Below are 15,768 nucleotides of genomic sequence, written 5' to 3'. Positions count from 1 at the left end.
GCCGGGAACTTTTACGGCTCAATGGAGGGAAATATAGACAATCTAACGTTTCAGTGCAACAAGAGCACGGGAACTCGTTGTCTTCACTAGAGCGGGCGACACTGCGGACCGTTGTATTTCGTACGGGAGGGAAACCGCTTCCTGATAGGAATATGTAGGCTTGCCTTCAAAATATGCGAGACAAGTGCCGTACATATTGGTTTTATGTGGACCGGCACGCTGCGCGAACTGCGCCTCGCGGGTCGGGTGCGTCTCCGATTTGGGCCCGACCCCCACTCCTCGAGTAAGGAACGACCGGCTTCCACATGCGTGGATTTTTGGGTTGAGAAAATCACTGCTACCTGATGCCTCTTTTCGGCCGCGCGGAGGCGCAAACAGGGGAATCGACAATTCAGGAAGTGAAGTACCTTGAGACGTGCCTTCTTCTGAATGTGGGATCGACCTGGGGACTGCTAGTTCATAAAACCGGAATACTGTGTGAACCCATGTATAGACATATATATCTTCAGCATGCATGCGCTCTGCTCATGATGCCCGACATTTTAAAGATCGTGTACCTTCTCCACCATTTCTACAGTTTATGGACTAAAAGTGTAGATCAATCTAACGTCACGACGTTCTGCAAGGAAAAGTCTCGTCGAGCTCACTACGTACATCTGTGGGAGCCATTAAGTCGAACCGTGGTTGAGACACGATTTTACTACGTCGAGTCGACGGCTGTGTGCTTTATATTAACATTCTTTTTCTTGTGTTCCCATAGCAATACATTCGCATATGTATCGCTGCCAACACTGAGAGGTGGGGTGGCGGAACACTGCGTAATCCGCGAACTGCCTTGGCCGGGCACCGAGTTACCCGACCGAGAAGGGCGACCAGAGGATGTCGGTTTTCTTCACTAATGCAGAAAAGACCAGGGCGTTCCCTTTCGAGTCAAATTTCATGTGCATCATCCCTCTCGTGCTGGAGCAGAAGATCCTTCCAGGCAGCCGGAGGGAGGCGCGCCGAATGGTCGAGAAACAGCCGCAGCTACGGCATTGCTTACTAGCTGATGCGCACAATTAACGGCTGTTTCTCTCACGTCGTACCTCTTCAGGGTAACACCTCCAAGTCTCTACCAGTTCCTTGCCACAACGGTTACAGAGGTACTCCTGGCGGTGCCTCTGATCTAAGAGTGGAGCACACGTAGTTGTGGGGTTGTGTCGACACCGTCGAGCCGACTCAAGATTCTATCATCGCTCAACAGCACGTCTTGCTTTTCGCGTATTTTCGCCTCTAGGTGACACAAAATATGCGACTGAGCAACGTCAGATGTTCGTCTTCGCTTCAGCATGCCTATCCGTGTCCGGAACGTATTCGGATTTCCGCCGAATTGTACCTTTGTTTCCTGTCGGTCCACTCTAGAGAGCGTGCTTCCCAGGAGCACACTGCTTTCTCGGATCTCCTTTGAGGTCCAGCAGAAGTACATGCACCACTCAGCGCAGCTCCAACGCTTCTATACGAACCGGTACCACAAGAAGGAGTGCCCGCGTTGCTCACGGCCGAACATCGTGCCCGTCCGCAGGTGCGGTTACTGCGATTTGCTGCTGACCGATCTGGACATTCGGCTTGTCGGACGAGATGTATTTCGGGAACTTGTGGCCTCGCGTACACCGAATCACACTCAGGGAAACGGCTCCGTTTCTGTCGTAAGAGACCAGGAACTGCGGAACCACGGTGCGAGCGTGGCGGTTCCTGGACAACATGCTACTGACAGAGAGGGAGGAGCGAAAGCCTTTTCTGGCCCGAGGACTGTTTCGGCGGAGATCCACAGGTGTTTCGACTTCTTGGTCATAGCACATCCATACCCGATTAGTGCTTTACACCTGTCTGCCATTCCAAAGGGAACTATGTACGATATCAAACAACTTCGGCGAGCACATATTCCCTTGCTCAAACAGATGCAACAGCGTGTCGTGCAGTTAGCACCGGAACTTATCGATGAGATAAGTCAAATCAAAGGTAGTCCCGCCAATAGTGTATGGACCGCAGATCGTGCAGTCACCGAGAGTGCTGCTGCTGTGCAACTTGCCGGCGAGGGAACTGCCCCACTGAGCACGGGAGAAAATACGACTTTATCAAAGACGTCTGGTTCGATTTCCCCCCCTGGAGACGTGCGAATCCAGAAAGGGTGCAAGTTGGCAAAGTCACAGGCCAAGAAGCTTATGGAACAGTCAATCATTTTCGGTTTTACCTACCCCTGCGGATTCCTCCAGTTGAACATGCATGCAATAGTACCGCCGATAAAAAACTTCAATATTTTAGAGGCGCCTTACTTTTACCCGCTGAAAAAGGTTTTGCAAGATCTGCAGAACTTCGGAGCGGTTCAACCTTTCGAGCAACATGGTGGTTCACGCAGGTAAGCATACTCATATCACAGCGACGACGTTCACAGCAGTCTCTGCACATTGGAATGACGAAGGAAGAACGAGAGGCAAATAAAAAAACAATGTTTGCGCGTTGCCAGAGTGAAGTGGTTGATCTCCATTGTATAAGCGTCCGAAACAAACCCTTTCGATTCTTTGAATCACTCTGGTGTTGCCCTGTCAGGTTTGGCTCCGACGCCATTCTAAAAGAGATCAAAGAGGTCGACGCTGCCGTGAGACACGCACTACAGTACGGTGCTCTCAACGATCAACACCATCTTTGAGAACAAAGAAGACGAATTGCTTGTCAAAACCCGAAAATGGAGGGGTGGACCGCCGTCTCGTGGCATCTTTCGGGCGAATTTTGCGGCATACAGGCTCTCCATACCGTATTTTCTAGCGTCACGTCGGATAGATCTGGAGCGGCACCGCTTTCAAACACTCTGCAATCAAATTCTTTATTCGTTCCCGTTCGGTGCCGCCCGTTGCTAGTCGTTGCCCTTTGATGCTCCTTTGAGCAGGCGTTGCCGGAAATTTGAGTTACTGCCACGAGTTCCTGTCCCACAAGACGGCAACCCTGTATATATACCACCGTCTCAGAACAAGGGAAAACTCTCCCACGACTGACCACCTTACCCAAATCTAGAGTTAACAAGACGCCACAGACGGCAACCAGTCGAAGACGCCCAAAGAGTTGACAGAAAACAAACAACGGTCGTGATGTAGTCGTGTTGGCATCATACGGAGAATTAGAGATATGTGTCGTGCGACTGCTCGGTGGGGAGAGCTTGAGAAACCTTGCGTCCAATCAAGCCTAAAACGATGATAACGACCAGCCCGATGCCTCCGCCCACTGCGTAAGTGACCGTACTGGAAGAACTGCTTTCTGCAGTACAACAGACATTTATTTAGTGCAGAAGGGAAAACGCCACGTGCTCAAGTTGGTAGACTCATAGAGTCGTCACCTCACCGAACACGGGTCCGCAGACTCTATGACCACACTGCTCGTTATGACGCGTAAGCGTTGTCCCGACCCCAACTGAAGAACTCGCGTTCTTGCTTGACTAGCTACAACGAAATCTCTGTTCCACATTCAGATGAGCATCGATGCCGTCTAAATCCTCACATAGTGCTCCGGCAGGCAGTCCGGTTATATTTATCAAGACCTATGGAGCCGAACGCGGCACAAAATTACCTTCGCAGACTTTTCCGCATTTCTTTTCCTCCTCGAGATCAGTGCAGGACTCTGGAGTCCCCTGAAGGAGGTCTCGCACGCGAAGCACTCGTGCTGTTGACCCAACCGGCGTGCACCGGCATTCGTTCCATGCCGTCCATTCTCCGTAAACGCAGCCAGTGCCTATCCGTAATGAGAAAAAACACACGCGTTCACAATACCTAAAATATGTAGGTGAACGAGAAGAGAACATACATGCGTGTAAATATACCTGTACACCTAAATGTGACTATACGTGACCCCACTCGTGTATATTTGTATGTACTGTGTTTGCGCATACACGCGCAGCGTAACACTGTCCATCAGAGTATTATATTCGCGCATGGATTTCTGAAGTACGCAATGCGTTGGGTCCTGTCCGAAACCCTAACCGATGCACTTACCACAGGACACGAAGCCGAGACAGTCTTTGGTTTGATGGCGAGCTTGTACTGAAACTTCAGTGGACGCACACGAGTCCAAGATTCGACCATCTGGTTGTTTCACAGGCATCTGCCTAACTTTTCTTGTTCTCGTCTTCTTCCTGTTTGACCCGCAACGAGGTTCGCAAGACACTGTCGACCAATCCGCAAAGTCGCTGTACACCCAGCACATCGCTTGTTAGAAACACACAGAGCAAACACGACCGACAATCCTTACTCCAGCTGTCAATCCTTCCTCGACCTGCATATTCCCCCTTTGGGGTAATCCTTGGTTCTACCTCTGTTCTGAGGGAACGTGCGATTGGAACTGTGTGAGGTGAGGTCGGAACAACAAGTGCAACAAACTATGCATCACCTCTTTCATTAGATCTAGAGGAGCGAAACTGAGAGATTCACTGGAACAGCAAACAGTCTTCTCAACTAGAATCCTTCTTACGGTCAACATTCGCCGTGCCGGTGGTGAGATTCCTTACCACTCGGATTCATTGCCATATCGAGCTCGGTTTGAGGTAGAGTTGTGCTGGGAGCGCAAGGGCCCACGGATATCCACTGCGACGGAGAAATGATGTTGTCCGGACGATATCCCCATGTCTTCAGCTGGGCACACAATTACGGGCCACAAGCACAGAGCTGCCAGTAGTTGTGGCTAAGTTATCTACAGTGATAACTGAGGCGCGGGGATAGTCAAGCTCCTAGGAATGCCGAATCCAGTGGTGCGCGTCCGTTTTCAGAAGCGACAGATTCCCATCCGGCTCCTCAACATACTGTTGAACACCACTATTCATATTAGAGGCCGAAAACTGAAAGACCGTACGTCGTGCTACCGCACGCGAGCAGTGCGCTGCCGGAAAGCCTCGCCCTACCAGGTACATCGAAATGAAGGCATGTGCCTCGTCATACCAATTTGAAAGTGGAAAGGGGGTGTCAAAACGGAAATACCGCTGCCTGGGAGAAAACACCCTATTTACCTCCCCTCTGCCAGCTTGGGGTAATCCAGGACGAATCACCCCGGATACCTACTCTTCGTGTCCTCTTTTTCCAACCGAACGCCGCGTCAACCTCGTCGCAGCTGCTCCACTCTTCCCAATCATGCCACGTGACAGTGGTGAAGTTTGCCGAGGGCATGCTCAGGACGTCTCCAGAAATCCACGACAGATCATTAACTGACGCGGAATCGGGGCACCCAGGGAGCGGGTCAAAAATACAAGCGGATGTCGCATTGTTGAACGAGTATCGGAAGCATTCTGCCTTATAAAAAGTCAGATCGTTCTCGCTGCGAAGGCAAAAAAGATAAGTGCTTGCGACGCGGAACTGACATCCGCTTTGCGTTGGGAACTCGTGAAAAAACTTCGACGCTCACTGGCCTTTTTGTCTGAAGCAGTTTTGCACTGTACAAAGCTACACGGGTCCGGCAGTTGAAGCGATAACACGCAGGAAAGTAATCGCTCTTTCTTACAAGCGGAAATGCCCGTTGTCATCCCCCCCAAAGTATAGATAAACGTTGAACGTGACCGAAATACAGGCGACAAAAGAAATCGAAATTGAAGCAACGCAGAAAAACGTGATACACTGCAGAGGGAGGCAAAGGGCGAACTTACGTGTCTCCGTTCGTGTCTCTAAATTTACGCAGGCATCGTTCCGCACAGTCGCGCCAGTCCTCAGCTGTGCCCTCTTTGCCTCCGCCTGGACAGAAATTGACTCCTGGTTTGACTCCACTAGCTGCATACAGCCAACGTTTACAATCAACATACGGCCTTGTGCACGAGGTGCTTGCTAGGGGAACCGGCACGCTGTAAAAAACTGTCTTCAGAATCGGGCTCAGACCTAGCCGTGCTGGCTTGTTTCCAATCTCACTTCGGCTTTGGTTGCACGGCTTCCGCTACGATGGGGTGGCTACGGACAGTTAGAGGCATGCCATTTTTTCGTAATGAACGAACGATGCGTCCCTCAGTTTCTATATACTCTGGGGCCCAAACGTTGGTCACAGTACCCCTGTATCTGTGTACGGATGACGCACCGCATTGTATGGCAGTATTGCATTGCTGAATTTCCCACAGATTGGGACATGAATCGCAGTTGACATCAGCCGATGAACTGCAGTGAGCCAAGTTCGCATGACCGATCACTTCGCGAAAGCGACCCTTTCGTCCGTCATTGCACCAGCTGTCACATGCGGTCTCAGACCACTCGCCGACTTGGCACGAGGTGCATCCGTCATGATCGCCGACAACTCCAGTAACAGCAACTTCCTTTTGTGGCTTCACTGCAGACACGTACACACACATGGGTACTCGGCAACTGGCCGCTGTAACTGCGCACGCAGGACTACAGATAACCGTGATCTGGAGGTTCCGCGCGCCGTTGCTCTTCCTTACCGTCGACCAGGCAATCCTCCATGTTGGTCCGGCTGATGTCGCTTCGGGAGGGCTTGACGAGAATGCACTCGCCATCAGGGTTCTCGTGGCGCTTCACCCAGGAAAAAAACTGGTAGGAGTCTCCCACGGCCCGGGCACACTCTCTCCACGTTTTCGTCCTCGACCAGGCGGTGTACGTGAACCAAGTCTCGTGACAATTCGGATATAGTGCACTCTTCCACTTCCCTGTGAGCCTACTAACGAGCTCTTTCTTTCCCCAGTAGACGTTGAGACACTCTGAGAGATAAACAAACATAAATTCATAAAAGCGAGCACACGTCGTCCCGCGGCTCGCTGCCAGTCCATGACTTCAGCTCTGAGGAAAAACGACATGGGACTTACCGCCCGACTGGAGCGACCTTAAATTCTTTGTGTCAGACACACTCGCCTGAGTCGGGAAGCGGAAAGCCTTGTCAAAATCAGGAGCGCCATTTCTGAAAGCCTGAAGTCTATCGAAGGGGAGCTGCACTTCGACAGATGTGCCGCGATTCTCCAGGCTTGACACTCCTGAGACCAACAGCAGTGACAAGCGATTTGAGTTTTCCACAGGGAAAGAGGCGCACCCCTAGATGCGAGATGAAAACTGGTCGGTCTTAGTCTAGCACCGACAAAAATATAAACAAGACCACAGATAACTCACCATGGCTTGTGCTTTCCGCAATTGACGGACTCAAATCCTTCCTAGCATGTCCTCGGGGAGGATGCGGTCGTGAAATCGCTTCAGCGGTCAAAATGACGCATAGAACCACCAACCCTCCTAGCCTTGTACAACATAGACGTGCATATTTTTCGAGTAGACGCTGGTGATGGCCAGCAGAAACGGGGGTATATCTCTCCATTCGCATGGATGGCCTGAACCCCTCTGACGACGGAAACGACACTTACCGGGATGCGATTCACTTTAACGAGGTCACCGGACATGCGACACAACGACTGTGGCAAAAAACACCGATATACGAGAACGCTATACCGTCAAAGTGACGAATGCCCTGCATTGTCCCAATCTCAGCAAGATCGCGGTTGAATGATCTGGCCCAGCTATGATCTTTATGTTCTTAATGCTGGCTTCGTAAGGAGGGATTTGCCATGATGATGGAAGGCAACGGTGAGAAGTCTTGCAACAACAAGCCTTCACCACCAGATTCTTGAGCCCCCAAACAAAAAAAAAACGTTTTCACTGCGGTGCCAGCAATCCTTTATTCATACACCGCAGCACGCTATCGCTATCTCAAGATTGCAAGGCACACCACCGGCACCCCTTTGACGGTGACTCGAGCGAAAAAAAACCGAGCTGTCGAAACTCAATCGAAACTCATACGATGCACAAATCGGCCATCTATCATCAAATCCATCATATGGCGGCGAAATGGGGGCACAAACAAACAGGTGACTCCTGGCAACAACCCCTCACGTGTCTCAAAAAACTTGGCATTGCCAGCAACGTACTTCTGCTTCGTTGCGAATACACAGACTGAAAAGACTCACTTTCGCATCGGTGGCAAATTGTGAACAATTTACAAGACGGTAGACCTGGAATCACAAATTGGAAAATTACGAATTCGAGTATCGCGACATCTAATGCCTCTGCTCGCCGTCCGGACGTGGCAGCTGCGGCAACTTGAGCGTCTCGTTTCTCGAAGGCTCGCCCTGCGTACCGCAATCGATGTTGTCGATTGTTCCCTCCAGCGAGGCCGGACAGGCGAGGTAGCGTTGCAACCACCAGGGACAGGAGGTGCGCAACGGGGCTAGCTCTTTCGATGAGTGGCTCTCAATCAATTTGTTTGATATTCCTCCGGTTTCACTTTGTCCTGGGACGGAGAGCAACGCGATCGTGCTGTATCTCCCTTTCGGGTGTAGCCGTGTCGCGTCGCGACGAAGCGTCGATTCCCTCACATGTCCTCGGCCGGATTTTCAGCTGACTGGCCGCCTGGGACGTGATCGTTATCGAGGGGAGGACGCCGTGGCTTTCCGCAGAGAAATGTATTCTAACCGCCATTGAACACGAATGAGGGAAGTTTCCCCCCTTTTCCCCTCCTCCTTTACTACACATTTTCCATAAGTCGGGTCCTCCCCCTGTGCCGGGCATCTGGGGATGCGTCGGTGAACAGCCGGTTTTAGTAACATGCTCCACCTCTTGCACGTTTCTTCCCCTACGACTTCCCCTTTCTACCAGGAGTATATCCTTTCTTCATTTCCCTCCATTTGTCATCGTTTCGGAGCTCCCAATCTAGTTTTTGAAGCGCATTTGTAATGGAGGGTATGTGGTCTTTGCGCAGGAGGTGCGCTGCACTCCTGCTCTTCATCGGGCCCCTGGGTTTTCTTGGTTGGACCGGCGTGAGAGCGGACCTACCCATTCACGCCACTGTACATGACATCAAAGGAGACTGGTAAGGCTCACGTTACTCGCCTTGCTCAGCTGAGAAAGCGTTGCCTTCATCGCTGCCAGGGTGCGGCGGTGAAACCTGTACCAGACGTCGACAGACGATGCCGGGTGCGGGCGTGCTGTTCTGACTTTTCAGACACTGGTGACGGGGATTCTGTGGTGGCGGATCCTTTTCGACACATCTGCTATTCGAACAGGGAGCGGGCATCGCCCAAAGGAAGGGCCGGGAACGCGGGTGATTCTTCGATCACACAGAAGGCGGCAGTGCCGCCGGCCGTGTCCGGACGCGAGTAGAGCAGGACGTTGATCCCTGGCACATTTTCTGTTTTGTAGGATATGCATTCGATGGGAGGAGTTTTTTTATCTCAGGAAACTCTTCTATTTTGTGTATCTGTCATTTCAGGACCTTCTACTTAACTCCCGCTGTTTCCGGAGATGTTAGCAGCTGCGGATCCCCAAGTCCTAATACAAACACTGCGAATCTCCGCGATGAACTAAAGGACTACAAATCCTTCTTGGCCACCCAAGGCGGTATGTCTACTTTTGGCTCCTCGGACACTATTACACACTGCCACTCTAGGCATACAGCCAGAAACCAGGGAAACGCAATATAGGGGGGGGGTTTGCACACACTTAACATCGCTATTCGTTGAGTCCTTTCCCCCGTATCGCCCCGTAGTGTAGCCACTAAAGAGATTCATTTAAATAGATGGAAGAGAGGGCCCAGCACACCCGTAAGCTCGTCTCAGTGCTAGGACGTCCGGTGTCAGGTAAACGGCAGGTGCCAGAAAAGGGGAACCATGTGAAATATTGCTTTGTACGTATCGCTTTTCTCTGGTGGACTCTTCGTAGTGCCGAGTCCGCTGTGTGCGTCATGTCATGATTCGAGGAAAGATATAGAGACGGAGGTTGTCAGCGAATGCCTACGAGTCTGTGTTGTACACGAGGTTTTCGTAATACAACTCGGCTGTGGAAGTATGCAGCTTCTCGCTGGTATGTTGCCCTTGGTCGTTTGTCTTTTCAGGAATCAAGACGGAAGTGCGAGTCTCGCTGACCGACATTCCAGTGTCTTTTGCGACGACCCGCAGCGCGGCCACACTCGAAAGCCCCCACCGAGCCAGCTGGAAGACTCTCGGAGTGTTTGATGGCCAGGATAAGCAACGGCTAGTGGGCAGTTGGACAACCGTGTACGACGAAGGTAGGAGCACGTCTGTCGAATCGGATTCTTTCTCTGCTGCCACGTGAATTCCAGAATGCGGCAAAGTGAATGTCTGGGGACGCCTGCCGCCTCGGAAAATTTGAGGCATCGTGGCGCGGTGCGTCGACCTCCCACTCTCAACTCACAACGGCAGTGGTGTAGGCTACCTCAACGGTGTGCTGCGATGGTGGACCGGCACCATTCCATAAGACACTTTCGAGAACGTTTTGACCCGTAACCATGATTGGATTCGTGCACTTCACTTACCGCGGGCGAATCGGATTCCGAGGCACACTATCCGGTTGATGCGAATGTGTTTTCATGGGGTGTCTCTAGGTTTTGAGGTGGACATTGGCGGCAGCACAAGGCTCATGGGGTTTATGAAATATAACCCGCATAGCCACTGCTCGGTTGCCGACGGGGACTTGGAGAACTCACAAGGCGCCACGGCCTGCTATGCAACGGACCCATCGAGAACGCAAATTGGTGAGACAAGACTGCCTCGCTTTTCGGACGCACTTTCTTACCGTTCTGGTGGCATGCCAAAAACCTTTGTATTCCCGAAGTCTGGTCCGCCGGTTCAACTAGTTACCGAAGGCCACATGGGTCGTGCAGAATCAATTCGTTGGGCGCGGGGTGGGGCTACGAGGTTGCGACGGCCTCGCTTTTCAGTTCCGGTGCAAAAGAATTGTTTCTGGTCACTCGTTACTTGTAGAAAGAAACGGATCTTCGCGGCGACGTCAAGGGGCGACCAGAAGAGACTAGGGCAGGGAGACTTGTATTGCTACTGTGACGCTGGATGGCTTAACGGTTCGCCGTTTTTCGTGTAGGTCGGAGACACTCATTCTGACTGGTGAAATATCTGCCCCGCGCACTTGCACGATACGCTTCCTGTGTCCAGATATGGGTTGTGTGCGGGCATTTTTGTGACACTAAGCATTATTCGTGACTTCGTCATTTCGTCCACTTCAGGTTGGTACATCCAGCAGCAAGAAGGCGGTTCGCGCGTGTCGGGATGCTTCTATGCGGAGAAAAGCGGCGCTTCGAGCTCCACTCCGGCCGCGTTCGTCGCGATCAGGGAGGCCTCAAGCGTCGAGCGCCCGTCTGGCCCCGCCGATGGAAGCGAACTGAAAGACTCGACTTCGTATATCTCTCAGTCGTTCGTGGATACGCACAACGCGTCTCCGGCCTCGAGCTGGCGCGCGGGTGTCAACTCCGTCTTCGCGAACGTGAACCGCCGAGACCTGTCCCGTTTTGTGAAGGATTTTGGCTTCAAGAAAATGAGAGTAGCAGGTATGCAAAGGCACCCAGTCGGCCTTGAATCGAGGAAAGAGGCTCGACAGTGAAACAACCGTCAGAAGGTTTTCCAGCGGCCGATCGGTGTGAAGGTACCGAGTCACTATCAGAGGCGAGAAAAACTCATGTATATGTTTCGGCGCTGGAGGACGTTTAGAATCGTTTGGCCTGCCTGACTGCGGAGTAACGACGTGCTCGAGACGGGGCAGTTGCTGCACTCCTTTTCCGGCAGTGACGTTCACCTCTTGCCGCCTGGAGAGCAAACTGGACGCACATTGGAGAACTTGCGGTGTACACGGCTGGCAGCTATTGACTTCTCTTTTCTGTCCGGCGTTGGATCTGTGTTTCCCGTTAGGCGACAACGCAGGCGTGCTTTCGTTCATGCAGTCGAGTACGGAAATTTCCACTGCAGAGGGAGATGCCGCCGCCTCTCAGGTTTACGCGTGCCCGTGCAAGAGAGGTGAGTCGCGGACCTTTCTCTTGTGCACTCTCCTTTTCTTTGGAATATTCATGCCAGCGGGCGACGGGTCAGTTACTGTGCGGACCGGTGGCGGCAGTTTCGAAAGAGAGGCAAGTCCCATTTTTTCGAAGAGTGTCCACGCTGCATGCGCGCGCTAACTTCCCACACCGGCCCTGTGCTGCTACGGGGAACTCGAAACGCGTTTTTCTTTTCATTCCGTCTCGTGGGATTCGGAGCAGCACGTGCTCTGTCGTGCTTTGCTCTTGCTGCTCGTTTCTTCAGGCGAGAAGTCCTTGGATACGCGAAAGTTGAATCAGCTTGAGGATACTCTGGAGGTGCTGTCTCCAGTGAGCGCCCTGGAAGTTGGGCGCACGAACTTCTTGGCCCCAATCAGGAGTCACGTTCACCAGGTGGCGAGTACCACAACGGGTCCAGAAGCTCAGAGCAAGCAATTGGCGCCGGGAGCAACTGTGGCGAACACGCAGGATCCTCTGACGCTCCCCAAAGAATTCTCGTGGTCGGATCCCTTCTCTAATAAGGCGTTTGACGAGAAAGTCACCAACCAGGGAAGCTGTGGTAGCTGCTATGCCGTCGCGGCGACGTACGCCCTGCAGAAACGTTTCGAGATTGCAGCATCTCGCATGCTTGGGAAGGAAGTCAGACTCTTTGGAACTGTGAAGGACGATGCGGTGACGGACAGCGAAGAGGTGTCGTTTCTGAACATTGGAAACACAAGCGAACTCGGCGAACTATCCTCACAATCGGTCCTCTCCTGTTCCTTCTACAACCAAGGCTGCGACGGAGGCTTCCCCTATCTTGTGGGGAAACACGCGCGAGACATTGGTAAGAACAGCGGCGAACCACTCCTCGCACTTGCTGTTGTCTTGACGCCTCATTGCAAAATGGCTACTCGAGTGCGAGGCACGATTGCAGAAAGCTCCTTTCGAGGACGACGGCCAGTGCCACAAAGGACTCCTCAACTTAAACTGAGGGGTCAAGTAGGGACAAACCGTTCAAGGATTAATTAGGCTGGCTTTGGATAGAGACTATGGCAACTTCTTTGTACCAATCTACATGGGGAATTCGGAAGTCGTTTCCCAAGAACACACAAAAAAACCGTTTTGTTTGGAGTCGAGAATGGTCTTTCTGAATGGCGCCGCGCTTATCAGCCGTGATTTTTTTGTGCAGGCATTCCTCAAGTCAGGTGTATGGAATACCATGGCAATCACTCGGAGAGCTGTCCGTTTCAAACAGCTACGGGCTCACCAGAGGCGGGCAGTGAGTCGATGCTGCAGGCCGACGCGAATTTGGGAGCATGTGCTGAGCATGCGAGATGGTATGCGGACAACCAACTCTGAGGCCGCCCAATCTGACGCGTGCCTCTGTGTCGAAGTAGTATCCGATGATGCGGTTTCGGTTTCTCGTGCAGAGCACCCCCATTCCATTTGCGAAACATTTCCGTGTGGCCTGAATTGAGTAGGAGTTCCAACAGTCATGCTGTTCAGGTGTGTATGAGTATTAAGTGATACGGGGCAGAAGCGTCAGCAAGTTTGTGCCTCTTCCCTTCCGTTTTGGATTTGGCGCTCATTAGAAGATTTTCTCGTTGGACCTGACCCATTTCTAGCTTCTACCGTGCAGCTGGTTGTGGGGTGCGGTGTTCTTTGACGTTTTAGAGTCACCGTGTTGAATGAAGACGGCCCCCATGGAAGTTAATTCTTTCTAAGGAGAGGCGGATCGGCCTGTGAGCCGAACAACGGAGTATGGGAGGGAAGGAGGAACGGACGCATTTTCGAAAAGAACATTCTTACTGAGGTGTAGTGACCGCCATCTTGAATGCGGATCTCTGTGTGCCACCAGGACGTGTTGCAGACGTCGTCTCAGTGGTCTGCGGCATCTGCTCTTTCTGTGCCTCTGCGCTGTTTTCTAGGTATGCGAAGGACTACGGCTATATTGGCGGCTGCTACGAGTGCAACCAGTGCTCGGGTGAACAACAGATTATGTTGGAGATCTACAAGAACGGCCCTGTACCAGTTGCGTTCGACGCCCCTCCTTCTCTTTTTTCATACAGCTCAGGGATCTACGACGCGAACTCCAGTCACGCTCGCGTGTGCGACAACGATTCACCCCATTGCAGTGGCGTTCTCACCGGGTGGGAGTACACAAACCATGCAGTTACGCTGGTAGGATGGGGAGAGACGAACGCTGAGAATGAAAAACCTCGCAAGTATTGGATCGTTCGGAACACTTGGGGTCCCAACTGGGGTGTCCAAGGATACCTGAAGATTGCGCGTGGCAAGAACCTGGGTGGCATCGAAAGCCAAGCGACTTTCATAGATCCGGATTTCACGAGAGGCCAAGGCTTGAGGGTGGCCAAAGCCATTGATGCTATGAAGCGCGGCAGTTCACTGCCGTGAGAAGCGTCCCGGATGGTTCTGCGTTCGTCGACTGCCTGGAAAGAACGCAGCGAGACGAGTTGCGACGGGTTCGTGTAAGAACACACGGTGACCCCTGCTCAAGGTGCGCGAATGTAGTGTTTCCCCGTCAGCTCGGGTGTCAGCGCGCAGGGGGCGGGCGTTTGTTACACGCAAAACGTTTCCACTGTCGATTTGTGTGAGAGGCGCGACAGCGCCTTCTCGGAACAATTTGCGAGAAGTATCAGTTGCATTTGACGCGTTATCCAAAGAGTCACCCGTTCTGCGGCTGCTGAGAGTGTGCGAAGTGCTAACACTCCAATGTTTGGAATCGATCGTGTCCGTGTCGTTGACTTCAGCTAGACCGCAACTGTCACCCCCGCTGAACACAAATACCGAGTTTGAGATGGATACACCCTGCGGCAGACCACAGCTTGTGTTTCCTGTCGATGAACGTTCGAGACAGGTGACAGTTTTGAAGGACGCGTCAGAGATCGGGAAACTGTACGTTTCTTGGAGTGTCGCAGTCTTGCATGCGAACGGGTGGTCCTTTCGGGGATACGCTTCGCCTTGTCAAGTGTCCGGTTATGACTAAGGTCGAGGGAAAAGCCATGGAATACCTAGGATATGCTGGAACACACACACACACGCACACTTCATGCCAGCGCCGAGGATCGCGTGGCTAACGCAGATTCGCCGAACTGCTGAGGAGTCACCTCTTGCTTCACTTCAACCTTTCCCGGAAAAAAAGACATGCTTTCCGGCAGTCCCGCAACACAGTTCCTTGCACAAGTGAGGAAGCACTGCCAGGAGTCGGTGGAAGGCCTTGACCCGTCTCTCCTGCGCGACCCTCAGTCCACGGATTGCAGGCAACGCTACGCAAAAGGAATACTGTGAAGGAAGTTTATACTGAAAATTTGGCAAGCACACCTTTCCTCCAACCTGCGTCTTCGTCAGTTTTGGGGGGAAGCGCATTTTCCCCACAAGACCCGACCACTCTTCAGCGCACACACGGACACCCTACAAAGACCTACATCAACTAGACACAAGAGCGCACACATTCCCTGAAAAGGAGGAAGATCTTTGGACGCTTTGGGCACGACTGTTGCAGCAATCTTGGAATCTGCAAGCCGGTCAAAAAGCTGTCCGCAGAAGGCCCTCAACCCGCTCTGTACCGTTTTCCACCAGAGAGGGGAGGGACGACTTCCACTTTGTTTCCTCCTATTGTCACACAACAGGTTTATCGGTTCAAATCCCATTCGTAGCGTCTTTCAAACAACGATTTCGAGTGCAGTTCGAGAGTACACTCTTCGCGCACGTGGTGCTGCAAAGACGAACCGCGTGAAATCGCCAACTCAGCGGGGTGGAAATGCCTCCGGCGGAGGCGCAAAACCTTTCTCGAAGGCCGTGACACGCGCCAAAACAGACAATCGCTCACAGGGTGCGTGTCAGGACACGACGTGCGTATCGAAGGAGCTATCGACTACACAGATATCACAAGACACTGGCCACTGGGAAAAGGGTCCGCGCGACGGACAAAGGAAACTG

The 15,768-nt window shown here is 52.4% G+C and overlaps 3 protein-coding genes across 3 annotated transcripts; 2 read left to right on the top strand and 1 right to left on the bottom strand.

Moving 5' to 3' along the window:
- Positions 1-1,328: 1,328 nt before the first annotated feature.
- Positions 1,329-2,686, top strand: NCLIV_041890 (pv1h14035_P, related; the record flags this gene model as incomplete). The annotated part of the gene is made up of 2 exons (XM_003881098.1): positions 1,329-2,395; positions 2,587-2,686. The coding sequence occupies 2 exons, from the start codon at positions 1,329-1,331 to the stop codon at positions 2,684-2,686; spliced, it is 1,167 nt and encodes a 388-aa protein (XP_003881147.1).
- Positions 2,687-3,151: 465 nt separating this feature from the next.
- NCLIV_041880 (conserved hypothetical protein) lies at positions 3,152-7,467 on the bottom strand (the record flags this gene model as incomplete). Its single annotated transcript, XM_003881097.1, has 7 exons — positions 3,152-3,288; positions 4,532-4,655; positions 5,079-5,331; positions 5,657-5,777; positions 6,434-6,709; positions 6,815-6,979; positions 7,443-7,467. 7 exons carry the CDS (start codon positions 7,465-7,467, stop codon positions 3,152-3,154), a joined length of 1,101 nt encoding a protein of 366 aa, XP_003881146.1.
- A 1,255-nt stretch (positions 7,468-8,722) lies between these two features.
- Positions 8,723-14,223, top strand: NCLIV_041870 (hypothetical protein; the record flags this gene model as incomplete). Its single annotated transcript, XM_003881096.1, has 9 exons — positions 8,723-8,859; positions 9,259-9,386; positions 9,880-10,053; positions 10,390-10,539; positions 11,026-11,346; positions 11,705-11,809; positions 12,092-12,652; positions 12,998-13,145; positions 13,737-14,223. 9 exons carry the CDS (start codon positions 8,723-8,725, stop codon positions 14,221-14,223), a joined length of 2,211 nt encoding a protein of 736 aa, XP_003881145.1.
- Between the last annotated feature and the right edge of the window lie 1,545 nt (positions 14,224-15,768).

The sequence above is a fragment of the Neospora caninum genome, chromosome IX, assembly GCF_000208865.1.
Source record: "Neospora caninum Liverpool complete genome, chromosome IX".
In the NCBI taxonomy this organism is placed as follows: Eukaryota; Apicomplexa; class Conoidasida; order Eucoccidiorida; family Sarcocystidae; genus Neospora; species Neospora caninum.
The sequence above is the reverse complement of the archived record's forward strand: the minus strand, read 5'-3'. Positions and strand labels throughout refer to the sequence as shown.